Source organism: Pollicipes pollicipes, unplaced genomic scaffold (genome assembly GCF_011947565.3).
Source record: "Pollicipes pollicipes isolate AB1234 unplaced genomic scaffold, Ppol_2.1 Scaffold_4295;HRSCAF=5057_pilon_pilon_pilon, whole genome shotgun sequence".
In the NCBI taxonomy this organism is placed as follows: Eukaryota; Metazoa; Arthropoda; class Thecostraca; order Pollicipedomorpha; family Pollicipedidae; genus Pollicipes; species Pollicipes pollicipes.
The window spans coordinates 27,260,734-27,273,224 of record NW_023596461.1 but is presented as its reverse complement, the minus strand read 5'-3'; the positions used below and the strand labels follow the sequence as shown (position 1 = coordinate 27,273,224).

Genomic DNA, 12,491 nt, shown 5'->3' with positions numbered 1-12,491 from the left:
CGCGCAGGTGAGCAATACCGACAGCCGCTGGTGATGCACACCATTGGTGAGACCCGCCGCGAATACCGCTGGCGAGAGAATGCTGAACGAGCTGTGAGAAGGCCTGTCCCTGGCCAGCACGAATGCATGCCAGTCACTCAAAATGCAGTCGAGCCTTTTTGGGAACCTTGCGGAATGTTGCACATGCCTACACCGGCATGAGTTGAGCGAGTCAACAGGCATGGCAAACCCTTATGGTGAACTTACTTCAGTTTCCGCTGTTTCCCTTGAACTGTGGCGTCTGAAACAGGACAAGAGGCAGTTAGAGCCATGCAGCAGAATTGTGCCAGTGCATACCAAATATCGCCCTTGGAAATATGTGACGGCTGTGCCTACCCACAACCGGGATGTGATCACGAACGGAACGCAGCCACGAGCATCACAACACAGACTGGCTATCATGCCCATCTGTCTCAAGAACGGGACGTCCCTGACACTTTACGACAATCCTCCACGCGGACTGTTCAACAGATGAGCCCTCGAACGGCCGGTCGGTTCGGCATCGGTATGTACGGCTGCTGCTCGCGTCAGTGGGCCATCAGTACGCTTCAGTGGACAGTAACGGCACGCGCCGGCGATCTGATAGGGCCATCTGATGCCGCCGCGCGCTCCTGCACTCACCGCCGTGCGCGCGCGACTGCCACCATATGATGGACGTGTGCAATAATGCAGACACGACATGCAACAACGCGTACGGATGCGGCGAGCGCGCTATCCGGCAATCTTGACGCCCGTGGGTCCAGAAGCCAGCTGAGCGATCGCAGATAGCCGTCCGAGTTGGGGAGCGCAGAAGAGAAACGTGACGACACGGTACGATACGCGAGCTGTCCACGGAAAATCCGCACTGCATGTGAGGTTATCGGCTCCACGTTCATGGACTGAGCTGCGCACTTGCGGCTGCTGCCGGGGCAGGGCCGGTGACGCTGGTTTGACCGAGGCCGTCTCCGTCTACGATTGAGATTCGTGCGGCCCGCAGCGTGTATGCGTGCATCAGATCTTTAGATGTGAAATACCGTATACGAAATATCTGTTGTGGCGTACTACATATGACATTGTTATGAAATATTTTTAGGTGAAATCCGTGTCATGAAATACCGAATACTGAAATCATACACGTAAATGACAAATCATTGCGATGTTCAATATCCGTGATTGTCGTCATTGGAACTTAACGACACAGCAACTAAGCAGTGTCGGGTCGTCTGCCTCTCATCCTGGCAGGAAGACCGGGCCGGTTTGGCCGGAAATGGTACCGCGGGGTGTGGAACCTTGTACCCATGGTCAAGGTTTCGCAGACAAGCAGCTTAACCAAATGCGTTCCACGCTTTTATATCTCCAGTGACTGCCCAGATCACACCAATCACGATGCACCACGATACCCCAATGACACACGCGATGTGCCCGCAACTCAGACTCATACCCAGAAAAGGCGCAGCAGTCCGTATAGGAAAAAGCAAGACGCTGTCTGACGCAGCAGTAACGGTTTACTACCAATCAGCCGCGAACGACCGCCCTCCAGTGTCGATCGCTCGCGAGGATTGGGTCTTTTACAACAGCGGCGGTGCCCCAGCGGCTCCGTCCGGCTGCTCGCGTCCATCGGGGCGTGCCGCGTGTCTCCTGCTGCGCTGGAGCAGATCAGCCTGTCCCTCACATCAGCGTCGCGGCGGCGCCGTCAGCCTTGCTCCGCTGAGACTGGGGTCACCACCGAGACGGGGAGAGGATACGTCACAGCCCCCCCCCCCCCCCCAGGGACTCAGGACGTGGTGAATGGCGCGGAGGTGGAGGTGGGCGTGTCAGTACCTTGTCAGATCGAGGTCAAGCCCATTTTGTTTTGTTTTTATTTGAGAGCTTGCCGTATCACAGTCGCTTTTGGTGCTGATTTCGAATCTGTTATTAGCATGAGGTTAAAACATGCACTAACATCCACTTGGGTCGACATTTTGTTTTTGGGAGATACCACCTGGCGTAATCCTTAGCAATTATTCAAATGCGAAAGTTAAAATAATTTCGTAGGATTTTGGAAACCATGACCTTCTTAAGGTGACACAAGGTCACGGACCTGGAAAAGAAACCAGTGACCGTTTGGTTAAAACGGGTATCTAGGTCTACGTCGGTTGCATGAAGAGGTCTAGGGCATTTTGGACATAAAACTGGAGTTTTACCTTGTTTGACCTAATTTGACGGAAAGGTCCTGACTTAGAGCCTTAAATATTGTGACAAACACAAGTGAGCCCAAATCCAAGCGATCTCACCCTATGAATTTAGTGTTTCGAGCCTCTTAGTTCTTAAGCTCTCAGCAAGGCCCAATTAACCTTTCCCCACCCGAGCAAAAGGTATTCAACCGTCCACCTGGGCGCGTGTTAGAACGTTCCTCAGTCGCATACCATGTCATTTGATGGTGACCAACAACAGCATGACATACTGACCTTTGCTGGTGACCTCCAGTGACATTGTGTGCTGGGCCGTTCCGTGCCTGTTGGAGGCCAACACCACGTATGGCCCCGCATCAGTGACCTTGACCTGGGACAGCCGCAGGCAGTATGTGCAGTCCTCCACCAGGTCAAATGCCTCCAGACCACCAGACTCCTGCAACAAACCAGCATCGTCAGCATCAGTGACATGGAATGCGTTTCTGGTCATGAATCTATCTTGGGAACTGATGTACAGATCCATCTTCGGCGATGCATAATGGAACGCGATGAAATAGCCGCGACATTCAACGATGCATCAAAGACCCAAGGACATCAAGCCATTGCAAATCCACTGCCGCTCGGATGCACACTGGCAAATATGAACTCAGCAACGTGACTTCCGTCTGATTCATCCACAGCGCTGTGTCCCAACGCATGGGCACTTTCGTAGGCGCTGGCTGACGCGCTGGACAGCGCACAGTGACCGTGATTCTTCCTCGTCCCCAGGTTACTTAACACCCAGATGTAAGCGGTCGGCGCGAAGTGGTTGCGGCGCACCCTCGTCCCCAGCTTACACGCCACGCAGGGCCAACTGGCCCGTTTGTGAGAAATAAATCACAGCCGTTTGTAAATCAAGGGTCACCGCCGACGATAATGGCGGGTGTTGGGCTTGGCTGGGCGGCCGGAATCCGCCGGCCGGCCGGAGCCGTGTGTTTAGGAGCTGGATCAAAGCCCAGCAGCCGCATGTCGCGACCGCGTGGGACACGGACTTCAGGCGCGCGACAGTGGCGCCTCAGTTATGCCCAGGTGCGTCAGAGGCTGAGAACACAGTGGCAGCGAGCGCCTACGGGCGAGATACCTCCCTGTTCTCAGTTGGCCCCAATCCACATCGATGGACAGGCAGGTCTTCACATCCAATGCACACAAGTTGATGATCAGGGGCACAACAGGATTTTCTTAAGGTGGCACGGAGCTCGGTGGCTGTGCTTCAAGACGATTTTCAACTTTCTTTCGGGGGCCATCCAAGGGAAAAACAAGAATCGGAGCTGATGAGGACCACTCGCCCCCGCCCCTTGGCCGTGCCCCTGTTGATGAAACACGCTGGGGATAATCTACAGCCTAGGGAATTACCCTGGTGAATCTGTGCCATTGCGGGATTAGGATTGATGCCCACCGGAATTTCATGCTTAATAAAATATGCTTTCCTCCAAAATTTTATTCATTCTGGCACTTATCAAGAAGAAATAACCTACAACATTCATGAATGGCATACTGTTTAACTTTTGGTAGCCGACAGCCCTGCACAGTTGCAGAACAGAAGCGAAGCAAAGGATATATCAGGACGCGTCAAGCCCATAACATGACAATACATTCAGATCAACCATCAGCACTGGTGTTTACCGGTTTATAATCATTTGCCTTACTTGCAATTTGCATGATACCTGGCATGTAAATACATGTGGTATGCTTGCCTTACTGCTCGTGCCTTAATGCAAGCCAATTGCAAAACCTGTTGCAAACGGGCAGCCTTCCTCTATAATGAAAATTGATGACAGGCATAACTGGAATTAATGAGCGAAAACCCATGCTGATATACAAAGATGCAATGCAATGGGAAACACCGGCTCGAATGTTGTTAAACAACAGAGCATCGTCCACTGGATACAACTCCAGGGAGCCCTCGCGGGGTCGTCCCTCACCCTGCCCACTGTGCACACTGAACGATAGCCCGAAAATGGGGCAGCACAAGAGGTGAATGAAAGCAACTGCTTTCTTATCGTCTTTTCATTCTAACTGAATGCATGCGTGCACTAAATTCAGTGCACTAAGATATCATAGTTCACTTATAATTAAATAAGTGAGAATTATTATGCAAGGTGTTAAACATGCTGGCCCGAAGCGTTTCCGAAAACAAATCATGCAGCAAAGTCACGTTGGGTCACAAGAAGCGATTTGCACGAAGGGCTCAGCGAGGCGGGCAGCTCTGCTGAAAGCCGCAGTGCTCTGTGAACGTCCCCATTATCCTCCCCTACCGACCGCGATTTGTTGCGCTGTGCAAAACCTGAATTTGAATTCAGCACACAGGTGAGGGCGGGATCGGAACACATCTCATGTTCACGTGCTCAGCGCGGGGTTACAGGGCACGAGCACCTTGGCTCGTGCTCAGCGAGCGAGCGCATCAGGTCTGGCCTCGCCCTGCGGCACCAGATGGCCTCTTCGCTTCTGAAAATGCCGAGAAGCAACGCACGTCCAAAGCGCGCGCCTCTTCAGGAATACAGCTCAGAGCCTGACAAACAACCCATAAATCTAGAGCTATTTGTCCATGTCGGCGGGAGTCAAAGGCACCATTGAAAGAACTGTCCATGATAAGCGCAGTGATGATGCGCCACACGACAGTGAGGAGGCTGCAGCGAAGTAACTGTTCTCCGTGGCCGACAGGGGCAGTGTATGGGTGCATTCACTCTGTGCATTATATAGGTAAGATTCTTTGTGTTTTATGATCTCGTGCAAGCTTAACGACAGTAAAAAGTTTTCTCACTGTCGAAACCCACCACTTACGTCGGGTTTGCTGGAAAAGCTTCTCTCCACTACCTCTTCTCTCTTCTCTCTCTATTCCTCCCCTGCGGTTTGCTTCTCTAATATAGCTCCTATCTCTTCTATTATCTCTCTCTCTCTCTCTCTCATCTCTCGCCTCTCTCTCTCTCTTCTCTCTCTTCCATCTCTATCCTCTCTCTCTCTCTCTCTTCTCTCTCTCTCCTTCTATATCTTCTCTCTCCTCTCTCTTCTATCTCTCTATACTCTATTCTCCTCTCTCTCTCTCTCTCTCTCTCTCCTCTCTCTCTCTCTCTCTCTCTCTCTCTCTCTCTCTCTCTCTCTCTCTCTCTCTCTCTCTCTCTCTCTCTCTCTCTCTCTCGCTCTCGCTCTCGCTCTCGCTCTCGCTCTCGCTCTCGCTCTCGCTCTCGCTCTCGCTCTCGCTCTCGCTCTCGCTCTCGCTCTCGCTCTCGCTCTCGCTCTCGCTCTCGCTCTCGCTCTCGCTCTCGCTCTCTCCCTCCCTTTCTCTCTCTCTCTTTTCTGGGACTTTCGGTGTCTCGGCAGTGATTTTACCACCAACTATCGGGCACAGAGCTCTGGGACTTTTGGTGGCTTGGCAGTGATGTTACCATCAACCGTCGGGCACAGAGCTCTGGGACTTTCGGTGGCTTGGCGGTGATGTTACCATCAACCGTCAGCACAGAATATTGAACGGGCGAACTCACCGTTCGTTCTTATTGATCGCCATTGTATCAGATAGCCCCGGTCCGCGCAGGCTCTATTCCAGCGGACTGGGCCGTTCCGCCAACACAGACACGGATCGCTCTCGATCACATAAACACGCGCAAAGGTAGTAACTTCAAATTATAGGTTCCTTACGAATATAATTAGCCACCCATCTTACTTCCACTGAATAGCCTTTACTGCGTAAATAACGTCCTAGATATCCTCGACAAATCTTGTTAGCGGGTCCACGGACCGCAAACATGAAGCCACTTTTAAAGGACAGCGTTGTTCTCATCTCAGCAAGGGACTCAATGATAACAGCGCGGGTTGCGCTCCGAGCCGTGTTTCATGCCGACAGATTATATGCCTGGTGTCCAGCTGCGAAGTGGGGTCGCTCGGAAGCCCAGCGCCCCGTTAATAAAAGTTAAATATCGGTGAGCACCCAATATCCGTCCAGTACCAAAGTGGCCACATGAATATCAATCCCGTGCTCCGGGGCTGGCTCCGTAGTCAGGTAGAGAAGATTTTGACATCATGCCTCGGAAGCACGCCATTTCGTGACAGGAATACACATCTGGATGGACATTTACGACCGGGAGATTCCGGCGTTGCTGGGAACCAGAAGCGGCATCGCAGCCCTGCTCTGTCCCTGGAATGGGAGCCCGGTCGGACGCACCGCTGCTACACCGTCGACTGCCACGGCGCCACGGCCGGACCGCTGCGAGGTGGTTCTACGCCATTAGTGCTACGGCGCCACACTTCTGTACTGGGCGGCGAACGCCGCAGACTCTGAGGCAAATTCCTGCGCGTCCACGGCGGACGGCGCGACGCGTCGGTGTCCGGTCCTCGCCGCGACCGCGCCATATTTGGCGCACGAAGCCGCTCTCGGCGTGGCGACGGCCACCAGCGGCGCAGGGACAAGGTCCATCATCAGAGGCGCAGGGACAACGTCGACCGTCAGGGGCGCAGGGGCAAGGTCCATTATCAGAGGCATGCGAATGGTGACGGCCACCAGAGTGGCGCCGGTAAGAGTCGACCATCAGCGAATAACGGACGGGATCGACCAACTGCAGCGCACGGACAGTGAGGACTGCCGGAGGCCCACGGAGGACGCTGGCCACCAGAGGTGCAGGGGCAGCGTCGTGACACGCGTGCGGCGGACATGGCCGCTGAGAGCTGACCGGGTACGTTCGGCAGCGTGTGACCCGGGCCGACACTAGGACCGATCAGCGGCAATACGTGATAACGTGTTGCCAGCGGGATACTGGTGCTTATTTACCGAAGTTGCAGGGCACGTCTAATGCACTGTGTGGTAATGGTTGCAGGTGTCAGCCAATTCCAGCAGAATACAAGCAATAAGATATGCTTAATGCATGCTGATTACTGGAGGTAAGCCCTTTAAATCGCACCAGCTCACCACTGATACTGCTCGATACTCATTTCACAGCTACGACATTTCACAGCTGATCAGCTTGTATAGGTCCGTACAAATCACGCGGTAGGTCTGAGGATCTAGCCAATTGCTCTTTGATTACAATTTGAACGGCATTTTTGCCCATCAAAAATTATCTTCGGTTTCCAGGAGCATGTGAAGATCATGAGAAGCGCCTCGCAAATCATCGTGCGCACATCCCTCCATAAACAATCAGGTGCTTTGGGCGTTCTCACATTTAGCGGCAGACCCTGTGTGCGGCCTCGCGCTGATGAGACCACAGACAATTATCAACAAATGTCTGAAACTGTGAGAAGTAAGAGCTTCACATCCACTGGCTGGGATCGAGTTACCACTGAGTGTTCTATATTAAGTGAAAGATCATCAGTTGCTGAGCCGTGGTGCTATGTGTCGCAAACACACATAACTTCGTATCGGTGCAAGAAGGAAGCGTCCAGAGCAAAATCGTATCTTAACCTCCCGATAGGTGTCATTGGCGCGGGCGTTCAGGAGAAACATCACCAGATCAAAGCTTCCTAAGGTGATCATCGGAAGCGCTCCCTTGCCCTGAAGCTACTGCTGCGGTATTCGCCACGTTATTACGAGCCAGTGTTAACTGCAATATTTCACGCGCCTCTATTTGGGATAAACATTTTTGATAGAGTTCCGCATGCTTTCAGCGGCATTAGAAACTTTTCAGAAATGTCACATACTCTTAAGTTTCGTGTGTCTAAACAAATGAAAACCACGACCAATCATCATGCATATCGAACACAGCAAACCCGGTCGATGATTTCGTATCGTGCCCAAACTGATACGACGATTGAGGCCCACTTGTTACAATGACATTGTATGATAAAACGCTCCGGAATAGTTGAGTGCACCGTATAAGTGTCTGCGTTGCATCGGGAGCACATAAATCTCCAGCAGTATAGGGTCTGATGTTAAAGCGAACGTATTATCAAGGCGTCTATTGTGAATTGATATCATAAACAACCAGAGGCAGCAAAGAGAACGCCATTGCTTCCTCTTAGCATATCTATCCGAGGGACCACTGACGTTCGAGCTGAAAGATGAATGCGAAAGGGAGATTTATGCAAGTAGCTAGCTCCTTTAACCGTGCAGTTAATTGTCATTTCGCCCTAGTAGAGGTGTCCGACCGAGCCTGGACGTCAGACGCCATACCAAAACTGGCTCCCAATGGTCACGGCATGACACGGATGAGGCCCATCCTTCTGGCAGTCGGGCCAAGAGAAAGTACAACTGATCTCAAATTCCGCGGCAGTGCCACGGAGGTCGCGGGTCTACCAAAAATATCGTCATCGTGCTAGCGCAGATACCAAGCACCGCCAATATGGCACGGATGGAATGGATACCCAAATACCACCCTTGTCGGGGAGGCCCGAAATTAAGTGTTCCGACAGACCAGCCGTGCGTCTCGAGCGTACAGCAAATGTCACGGAATTGGACAGGCCGTGGGGCATACGAAGCAGATGTATGTCTTTGACCGTCAAAAAGTCCGACTGCGGAGACGGGAACGAGTCGATAACTGTCAGTCTTACAGGATCAATGCGATTACAACCAAAATATAGCATATGAAAAGACGATAATTTGTTATGATATAGCAGATCCAGCACCTCGAAATTACTGACTTCATGCTGTACATATTTCCCATCGCTACAGCCTTTTTGCGCATAAATCATGTCAGTAAATAGCACCGTGGACATACCGCTTCTCTGTTCTTATAGCGAAGTACTCGTATGACGAACGTCATAAAGGAGAGGGGAACGGGCAGACAGGCAAAGGAGAGAGACCGAAACGAAACGATTGTAGGTGAGCCTAATCCATTCTGCTCCATCCACGAAAACAATAAATTTCACGTTTAGTCAGCTTCAATGATGACGGAGCGGCGAGTGAAGGGTCGACCAGCCTTCTCCGGCTGCATAATCTCGCCGCCCCTCGGGGCCCGACCAGTCACCACCGGCCGGCACCGGTAGGCGCCTCCAGAGCCGCTCACACTACATCACCGATCTTCGAACACTGTCAGCGGACAGTGTTAGACAGCGAGCCCAGGAGAGTCTGGCAGTCTGCACTTAACCGTCAACACTGCCAAAGACACAAGAGGCCGACTGGCACGGACGTCCGCGCGGCAGGAGCCGTATCAGGGACTCAGTTCAATGTTCGGCTTAGTGCTGGTCAGCCCCCACCGTAGGCCCGATGCCCAACTTCCCCACGCCGTTCGGTGGACACCCAACGCTCGGTGCGCCATTGACCAGCCCCCACCGTAGGCCCGATGCCCAACTTCCCCACGCCGTTCGGAGGACACCCAGCGCTCGGTGCGCCATTGACCAGCGCCTCTCCAGCGGTGTGACACTCGTCTCCGTGGAAAGCAATGCCTGTCTGCGACGGTGACGGCACTACGGCGCGTGTCGGTGCGCCGCTGGGCATGCCTCCCCCCGCACGAGCGGCGGTGTCGGCGTGCCTCCCCCCCCCTGCTCTGGCGGGGGGGGGGGGCGCTGGTCCCGACGGAGAAGGGGCGCCGCCGGCGGCCAGCGCTCCACGGTCTGAGTCCCAGTCGTGCCGCGGGCGTCGGCAGCAGGGTCGGCGGAGTCTCCATCTGTCTCCGCACGCGTATAATGGCGGCGTAGGCCGCCGGGAGCGCTCAAAAACGCGGCGCGTGCCACGCGCCGGTAAACAAACCCATTCCGGTCCGCGCGCTGCCGCTGCCTGCTGGCAGGCCCGGGTATTTCTGACCGGATGGCGGGGCTGGGGATCAGTCAGAAGTCCTCAGATGACCACAACGACTCCCTCTGAGCGCTGCCAGCTCCATGGTAGCTGAGTCAACCGGCGCTGCGGATGCTCAGCTCAGCGGCGCTGCGCAGACGGCCGGGCGGGCGGCCCTCCGCAGGCGGTGCTGGCGCTGGTCGTCAGCGGTGACTCACCTAGTCACGGTCGGCACACCGCTCTATGTCTGACATGTCCGGCCCCGGGAAGCCTGGTGGAGGCCTGTGTACGTACGTGACGCCTGGCGGAGGTCTGGGTGCATACGTATCCGGTATCAGACAGCGAATGACGTCCGCAGCGTGCCGTGTCCGCGCCAGGAGATGTTCTCAGAGGCAGACACATCGTCCAGCGCGAACTGCATTCCTTACCGCTGGATATAGGCATGAGCAAAGCGTAGGGTGCAGCCCCATGATTTGGAATGGATGTAGTTTGCATCGGTGCTTATCAGAATGTAACACTTTATCTGTCCTGCAGTTGTTTTCACGCCACATTACAACCGGCCTCACTCGCATAATACCGAGGAAACGGCGCATGCAACTGTCGTGATCCGTAGAAGCTTGAGCAAAGTGAATGGTTGTATGACAATGGCCGGACATTAGAACGGCACTTGCGCGTCTTTGAAGCTTTATTCCCGTCCGCCACCCTACTCCCAACCCCATTGTGTGTCTTGCCAAAGCGTCACTTAAACCAAAAACGTCAACAACGCGCATTGAGAACATTTGGTGCTGTCCTAACTCTCCCGCCCATCATTTTTTCAACACCACTTATTCACCTCAATTGCCAGCGGGGACGGTAAAATGTTCTATTTCCATCAACCTACATCGCTAGAGCCGGGAGACGTGGCGGCGGTCTCCACCATGCCATCTGAGCTTCCTCGTTCGACAACTCAACAAAGGAGCCCCAGTCAACCGCTCAGGCGGCGGGAAGCCGCGGCGATAGGGAGGAGGCGGAGCGGCACACTCCGCCGCGGTGTGACCCTAGCCCGGCCGGGCCGGCGGAGGGGTCAACCCGGCGACCCGGGGGTCGGAGGGGCGGCGCTGCGCGGCGCCGGTAGCGCCGCCGCCAGCCACCAGGTCGACCGCGGCCGGCCGCTAGCTGCCGACCCGTGCAGGCCGCTGCCCGCCGGGTCAGGCCGGGGTCAATTGGCTGCCGAGCGCTGCCGCCGCCGCCTCCGGCATAATCACCCGCGGCCGCCTGGGCAGCGGCGGGGGAGGGCGATGCGGCGCGGACGAGGTGCGTGCAGGGGCGCTGTGAGGCCACGGATGGTGGCGTGAACCCCATCACGCAAGATGCGCCGTCCAGTCTAACAGATAATCTACCGTTCGCCCTTTCTCCCGTCCGGACTGTGGACGGCTGTACGAGCCAACGGCGTTGTAGGATGGCAGCTCCGGCCTGATATGGCCCTCACCGGCCCGCTATCAGCTGGTCGCCGGCCAAACACCATACGCTCGCTCTGGGATCCGTACCCGGCGCCCCCGCACAAGGGGTCTGACACCTCTTACCCGAGACCACGGAGGCGTCAAGGTCTGACTTGAAACGTGCCGGTAGCCAGACGCTGACTGCTCTGATAATCACTAATTCTCAGCGACAGCAGGGCCACGGTAAGATCAAGCCCCGTGCCGCACCATACGTCTGGATAAGTGGCGTTAAATAGAGAAGACCCGTTTGGTTAAGCGAAGCCTTGCGGAATGTCTAGGGCGGTCTGCTGCACCCTGCAGCCTGTTACTTCGCTCGAGTGTCGCCCTGGTGTTACAGCACCCCGGAGCCTGCCACTCCGCTCGAGTGTCGCCCTGGTGTTACAGCACCCTGCAGCCTGCCACTCCGCTCGAGTGTCGCCCTTGTGTTACAGCACCCCGCAACCTGCCACTCCGCTCGAGTGTCGCCCTTGTGTTACAGTACCCTGCAGCCTGCCACTCCGCTCGAGTGTCGCCCTGGTGTTACAGCACCCTGCAGCCTGCCACTCCGCTCGAGTGTCGCCCTTGTGTTACAGCACCCCGCAACCTGCCACTCCGCTCGAGTGTCGCCCTTGTGTTACAGTACCCTGCAGCCTGCCACTCCGCTCGAGTGTCGCCCCTGTGCTACAGCACCCCGCAGCCTGCCACTCCGCTCGAGTGTCACCCTGGTGTTACAGCACCCTGCAGCCTGCCACTCCGCTCGAGTGTCGCCCTTGTGTTACAGCACCCTGCAGTCTGCCACTTCGCTCGAGTGTCGCCCTTGTGTTACAGCACCCCGCAACCTGCCACTCCGCTCGAGTGTCGCCCTTGTGTTACAGCACCCCGCAACCTGCCACTCCGCTCGAGTGTCGCCCCTGTGCTACAGCACCCCGCAACCTGCCACTCCGCTCGAATGTCACCCTGGTGTTACAACACCCTGCAGCCTGCCACTCCGCTCGAGTGTCGCCCTTGTGTTACAGCACCCCGCAACCTGCCACTCCGCTCGAATGTCACCCTGGTGTTACAACACCCTGCAGCCTGCCACTCCGCTCGAATGTCACCCTGGTGTTACAGCACCCTGCAGTCTGCCACACCGCTCGAGTGTCGCCCTGGTGTTACAGCACCCTGCAGTCT

General features: G+C 55.3%; 1 protein-coding gene across 1 annotated transcript in view; it reads right to left on the bottom strand.

The window, feature by feature from the left end:
- The window catches only part of LOC119096989 (titin homolog), a gene marked incomplete at its 3' end in the record, with an annotated part of 102,268 nt that overhangs the window by 9,590 nt on the left and 80,187 nt on the right, over positions 1 to 12,491 (bottom strand). Inside the window, 2 exon segments of the mRNA XM_037219992.1 lie at positions 247 to 280; positions 2,466 to 2,625. Of these exon segments, the coding sequence (XP_037075887.1) occupies positions 247 to 280; positions 2,466 to 2,625 (194 nt within the window).